At 32.6% G+C, this 6,778-nt stretch overlaps 2 protein-coding genes across 2 annotated transcripts; both read right to left on the reverse strand.

Annotated features, from left to right (window-relative positions):
• Positions 1 to 241: 241 nt before the first annotated feature.
• LOC111482688 (60S acidic ribosomal protein P2-4-like) lies at positions 242 to 1,792 on the reverse strand. The gene is made up of 3 exons (XM_023128599.1): positions 1,598 to 1,792; positions 675 to 904; positions 242 to 435 (listed from the first exon to the last, which is right to left on the reverse strand). The coding sequence occupies exons 1-3, from the start codon at positions 1,683 to 1,685 to the stop codon at positions 409 to 411; spliced, it is 345 nt and encodes a 114-aa protein (XP_022984367.1). The 5' UTR covers positions 1,686 to 1,792; the 3' UTR covers positions 242 to 408.
• A 1,445-nt stretch (positions 1,793 to 3,237) lies between these two features.
• LOC111485531 (copper transport protein ATX1-like) lies at positions 3,238 to 5,371 on the reverse strand. Its single transcript, XM_023132491.1, has 3 exons — positions 5,246 to 5,371; positions 4,268 to 4,343; positions 3,238 to 3,666 (listed from the first exon to the last, which is right to left on the reverse strand). The coding sequence occupies exons 1-3, from the start codon at positions 5,252 to 5,254 to the stop codon at positions 3,503 to 3,505; spliced, it is 249 nt and encodes an 82-aa protein (XP_022988259.1). The 5' UTR covers positions 5,255 to 5,371; the 3' UTR covers positions 3,238 to 3,502.
• Positions 5,372 to 6,778: the final 1,407 nt, after the last annotated feature.

The following is a 6,778-nucleotide window of genomic DNA, read 5'->3' on the forward strand; positions in this document are numbered from 1 at the left end:
CCCCTTCTTTTGGCATCCACCATTAGTCCCTGCTGTTTCTCCTTGTGAAGAGCCAAAAGAACTCGAGAAGACGCACCACCCAAAGTGAATCAATCTTCTTTTGATTAATTGTGAAAATGATCTTTAGTTGTTGGAGAGGGAACTGCAACAGAAAATTCACAACGGCCTCCAATTTTTCGGAATCATGCCATAGCAGCAGCAATTCCTTGTTTTCGATATAATAGCAAAGGCGTTTGTTTTAAAGCATCCAAAAAATTAAGACTAAATTTATAAACTGAAAAGAAATTTGACATTCGGCTCATCATAACACGGGGATAATGTTGGAAAAAGACTACATTGTGAAAAACAAAAATTCCAATCTTAAAATCTTGAAGAATCTCTGAACAACATTCGACTTCGTAATTATACTTAATCGAAAAGACTGAAGCCCATATCCTGCAAAATAGTAAACATGGAGTTTGAAGAAATTACATGAACTAAAAAGATGGTGAATTAAAGAAAAGATGTTTGTTCTGTGAGGTTTTTCGGCCTTCCAGGCAAACATTTAACGTTTCATAAGGTGGGGAATCTATTTTCGTCAGATTATTGCTTCCATTGGTTAATAATAATGAGAGAATTTCGATGTTAAACATGCAATTCCAAGCAACATTTTCATAAAGATTTAAGAAACTTACATCGTCTGATTCCTCCTTCTCTTCAACCTTCTCTTCTTTCTTTGACTCTGCAGCAGCAGGGGCAGCCGCACCGCCGCCACCTCCAGATGCGGCAACTGCCACAGCGGCACCTCCACCAGAAGGAACAGATGCTAGCTTTTCTCTTCCGGATGCAATGAGCTCTGTAATATCCTTACCCTTAACACTAGACATCAGAAGCTCGATTTTGTCCTCATCAACTTCCGCTCCAACTGCAAAATGGTTCCGGAAAGAGAATTATGACACCATCAGAAATATTAAATCTTTCATGTAATTCAATATCCAAAGCAAATGCGATAAATGAAATTCATACATATAACATTGCATTAGATGAAAAGAATTGTGGATTCAAAACATAAAAAAAGCATCGAATTGAGCATTCCAAATAACAACAATTAAAAGGATATCAAATTAAACCTAAGAATCAGTCTGAAGTAGAATTACACTATTCTCTTAGACAATCGCGAAAATGTAGGATAGATACAAATTACATATAATTAGAATCTAATCATATCCAGCCACGGATAACAGCCATTCTTCCTATTGTTTCTCAAGCATGAACTGATTATTAAAAGAAAGCACGTTCAAGCACGACAATAATGAAGACAATCAGTAATCAAACACGTATTAACTCCAAAAAAAAAAAAAACGATAATCATTTAATAAAATTTGAAGCCGAACAGCACAAAAGAAGAGAGAACAAACAACAATAGCTACCGCAAACCATCAAAAGCGAAACTCCATAGCTTGACATAAGAATTGAAACGAAGCGAATCAAAGAACAATAACCTAACTAACAAAACAATCCTATAAATCTAACGTCGAACAAAAAATTCCTGAAAAATCTTTAAAATGATAAATCGATAAAATAAACAAGCGGGGAAAGAGCGAGATGCGGATTTTACCAGATCCGAGAATGTCCTTCAAATCCTTAGCAGAAGGGCTGGCATTGCCTCCCAAAACAGCGAGCAAATAAGCAGCTACGATTTTCATCCTTAGTAGAAGCCAATCGGAATCAGTAGAAGGAAAATGAGAGAGTTCAGTTAGGGTTCCGTAAATGAAGCCGATGGCTTCAAATTATATTATATAGCGGCGAGAGGTAGGGTTTCTGATTCTTTCAGTTACGAGAATTTGGAAGCACCTGGGCGAGAAGATTGCGCCACTATCAATGTTTTGGGCCGACAGGATTGTATCTGGGCCTAATTTAAGTAGCCCATCAAGCCCAACCCATTACTTCCACCCTCGTCTATATATTTTTGTTTTAATCTTTTAATTTTCTAAAAGAGAGAAATTTATGGCAAAATTTTAAATATTTTTATATTTTTTAAATGAGTTAAAATGTTTAGTATATATATTAACATCAATGACATTTTTCTTTTTCTTTTTTTCTTTTTTTTTATAAATATTTTTTTGTACGATGTAATACAAAAATAAAAATTAATCTCTTATTTCGATATCTAATTTATAGATATGAAAAACTAAGGTTGAAAAAATTGTTGTCAATGAAAAATAATATTATATATATATATATATATATATATTTATTTATTTATTTATTTGTTTGTTTTGTTAAATGTAAATTTTCAATTTTAAAATTTATTTGGAATCAGTTGTAAATATTTTTAATGCTTTTATAACCACTTAAAATTCATTTCAATAATCATCCTTCAATTTAAATTATACATAATTTTAATTAAATATAAATAGCTTAATAGGTTGATGGATAGACACTTGAGACCTTCCTTCGAGTGAAATGTTAAATCATTCCCCTCACTTTATTAAACTGAAAACAAAGTTATCAAATTCACGTTTAAATTAATCCCAAAGGCCAAAGCTGGATGAATATAAAAATAATATCGTGGCTATTGAGCTAAGTTAATACAGTTTTGTCGTTTAAGAGGTGAAACTTTAATCAATCAAATTACATATGTTTACATATAATTATTTTCGACCGAGAGGTTATTAATATCAAGGAGACAAAATTTTGATACCCCTAAATCTCGAACAAGAATGCAAAATGTTACAGTTATGTTAGTTCAAGGTGTGTTGCATGTCAAACCCCTCATATTGTACTACTTTATCATTTTCTTTTACGATTTTTATGATGTATAGTTTTCTTATTATATTTTTTTAGGGGTATGACTTTCAGGTAAAATCATGTCTACATTCGGTATACTTGAAATGTACTATAAGATAATACTTCATAATGTACTATAATGGGATACGACTAATCATTTTCTAATCCTTCTTCTCGAAATGGGACCAAGTGTTTGAGTATACGTCGTATAGTCGAAGACGACACGAATTTGAATTGATCGACTTACTTAGTGGTGAGGGTGAGTGTTGCACAATTGTTTGCGAACATCCCGAGAAAGTGCGATTGTGACATGAAATACATGGTAGGGCACCATACGTAGTATATAAAAATATAACACAAATTGAAAGGCATCTCGTTCTCAAATAGATAACTACAGTGTTGAAGCACGTGCAAATCAAGCGAGCCTCCTTGCTAGATTTGCGCATAAACAATCAACAAACCAAAGAATTCAACAAGAAGAAGCCATGGAAGGCATTCTTCATTAAATCATCAATCATCTCAAAAGCAAAGGTCAAAATGAACAAACAATTGGGGCAAAACAAAAACGTATCGGTAGAATATAGATAAGTTTTAAGGTAGAAGGTCATGCAAAAGACGCTCCAATAAAAATATTACAAGACTAAATTGCCAAGTTCACGTACTATTACAACATTATTAGCTTCAGGAAGCAAAGACCTTACGCAATGAACAGCAAATTTCCATGGAGTAAATTTTAAGCAGCAGCCACAGTCTGAGCAGATGCTGCTGGGGCATCGTCTTCCCAGTAGGCAGTCTTCTTCCCAGTTTTCGAAACGGTTTGGAAAACTACATCGCGACTCACATTGCCTTTCACAGTTACCTTTTGTGCATCTATGTCGATGTCAAATGTTTCGACACCTGAACATGGTAGCCAAGCACTTTGAGTAGGAACTAGTTATTTGTTCAGAGGGTTCATATTCAATTGGTAATAACAAAAGTTTAAGAGATTAAATTAAAGGATACTCGATTTCGGAATATATTGATAGATTTAATACCCACCAAGCATCATTCAAGTATTCACTTTAAAAGTTGACGCATGGTCATCAAGCATAATATGTCCAGCATTTCCTAATATGCAAGAGTGGTTTACGCGTTCAAAAGTCTACATATTAGTGAAAGAGTAATGGTTAGCTGCTAGTTGTGGCTGCTAGTGAAAGAGTATTCACTTTAAAAGTTGACGCATGGTCCCAGTCTTGTGGCTCAAATTTGATTTTTTTTTTTAAGCTTCTTTTTTCCTCTATGGCTGGACTGGATTACAAGAAAAATGGTTACAGCCAATTTTGCAGCTAAGTATTACTCTTAATCCAAAACTTATTACCGTTCTATAGAGTACAAAATGTTGAAACATGCAATATCAAACTCCCAAACTCGACCCTCATGCTCTGATACAAAGATTACACATCAGACAAGAGCACAGCACATCACGAGACAACCAAAATTTAGTAGAGGCATAACAAACCTTCCAGTTTCCCCAAGACCCTTTTGACGGCTCCAACACAGCCCTGACATGACATAGCAACCTTGAGGACAGTAGTCTGCACGAAAGCAAATTCCAAACTGTGTTTATTAAGAGAGATCAAAGAACTCAGCTAGACAAGAAGAGTGGAATACGGACTGCCTGATACCAACAAATAGTTAGCACTTAACAGGACAAGAATACTTAATATCAACGGTCTTTTATCCAATTCCAAAACAGAAATTTACTCATCCAAGTCTATCTAATGGGACTTGTATCCATGAGTTATATCCATATATATTCTCCCTGTTTTTCAACAACTCCAGCTTCCAAAATTAACATAGATTAATAATTAAAAAAAAAACGCACAAAATAGAGCACAACGTTCTAATTTGGTTAATCGGGAAAACATTCATCAATGGCCAAACAAATTATCAATATATGATCAACGTAAAGCTTCCTTTGTGATTGATTGACCAATTGCTAACCAATAAATCAATATGAGATACTAACGAAATACTTCTATGGAGCTCTCTCAGAAGTAGATCTCATTGGCTCGGTTACAGTGATTTCCCTCACTCGTGTCAGATTCAATTAAATGAAAAACCAAATGCACAAATCCTCAGGGAAGTAGATGAAAAGAAAAAAGGGTAAAGGACTTGAGCATGTGCAAGTCCGAATCGCGAAATAAGTACAATTTATGCAAGATATCAACACTCGCGCGAGCAGTTCTTTCATCACTGTGGTTTTTACGATTTCTTTTTGCGCATAAAAACATCCGATAAGTTATGGATTGAAAAATTTTCAAAAAAAATCTTTATAATTCAATCGAAACAAACGATTCATCCTCCGAGCTGCAGATTTGAATTTCAAAAAGAAAAAGCTTGCGTATCTTCGATCTCCAAATCATACGATAAACGGAGAGAGAAAACAAAAACAAAAGATAAGGATGAAAAAATAACCCATAGATTCATAGCGTACCTGAGACATCGTTACAGATTACAGAAATTCAGAAGAGAAACGAACGAAAATGTAATCGAAAATTCGCCCTCGCCGATCTCTGCGCTTCTCGGTTTTGCCGGGCTTTTCACGGGGCTTTAATAGACTCTGTTTAATGGGTCGGGTCAACCGAAATTTATAATAAATATAAAAGGCCGATTCCCAACAGGATAACTTTCCGATTTAAACTACCAATTAAGGGCCCTTTCGTCATTTCACCTCCTCCAATAATAATGATATCCGCCCAACCATGTCCATGACTTTTATTTTTTTATATTAATAATAATAATTATTATTATTTTAACCAATTTTTAAAGAGTATTAATTATGAAATTTATTGCCACAAATATAATTAAAACTCAACTCTGGTACAATTTTTTTAATTATACTTGGGTATAACTTACTCCTTTCAATGAACAATCTCTAACACAATTCTTTTCCACGTCATTTAATAAAAGCAAAATTTAATTATATTATAAATTTTAAATTTTTGTAAAAATTATTGATTTTCTTTGTTTCTTTTCATAATTCAAAAATCATCCACCTAATTAAAATTATAATATTTTATAAAATAGATTACTTTTAAAATAAGCTTGAAAAGAATAATATTATAATTTATATTAATTTGAGATTTTTTCCCTCCATAATTCAACACGACAAAGGTGGAAATTTACCAAACCACTTTGACTCTCAAAAAAATTTTAAACTACTTTTCTCTCCTCTTTAAATTCTTTACAAACTCTACCAAAAAAATAATAATAATAAGGAATATTTTTTTTAATCGTCCATAAATATTTTAAAATATATATGTCAAACACAACGTCTTAAAATTTTAATAATAGATGAAATATTTAAATATTTTGAAACCATAAAATTTATATTTATATAATGTTTTAAATTTTCGCTATCTAAACGCTTACGGTTTGACTTCGAACTTAACATACTCAAGGCTAAGATATCGAACCTGCACGTATTAAATACAAATTAAATGAAAGTCAACTTAATTATTAAAAAACATGTTTTAATCCAAAATTCAAATATTTCATATTGGTTTCTTTTTTGTGCGTGAAATCTATCAACAAGTGGCTTTTGTTTTTATGGTTAAGGAGGCATCAGACTCGTAGTGGTTGTACTACTCTTCTTGCTGTGTGTATTAGCACTTGTACTACACAAAACACACGTTGGTAGCCTCCAATCTCATATTTGCATTTTAGAGTTCTCAGTTTCATGTTTATGCATCTATGGTTTGAGAATTTATATAATTTATAGTTTAGTCATTCTTTTTAATGTTTTTTTTTTTTATAAATAACGTGAGTATATGAATTAAACCTTCGACCTCAAGTGCTCGTGATGGAGGGGTGCACACCCAATCATTGCTCTAACTTACAATTTTGATCGAATGCAACTATTTGTATGCCAATATTATCGCATCGAGCAACGATACACTATGTCAAAAAAAAAAAAAAAAAAAAAAAAAAAAAAAAAAAAAAAAAAAAAAAAAAAAAAAAAAAAAAA

This window comes from Cucurbita maxima, unplaced genomic scaffold (genome assembly GCF_002738345.1).
Source record: "Cucurbita maxima cultivar Rimu unplaced genomic scaffold, Cmax_1.0 Cma_Scf00001, whole genome shotgun sequence".
Taxonomy (NCBI): Eukaryota; Viridiplantae; Streptophyta; class Magnoliopsida; order Cucurbitales; family Cucurbitaceae; genus Cucurbita; species Cucurbita maxima.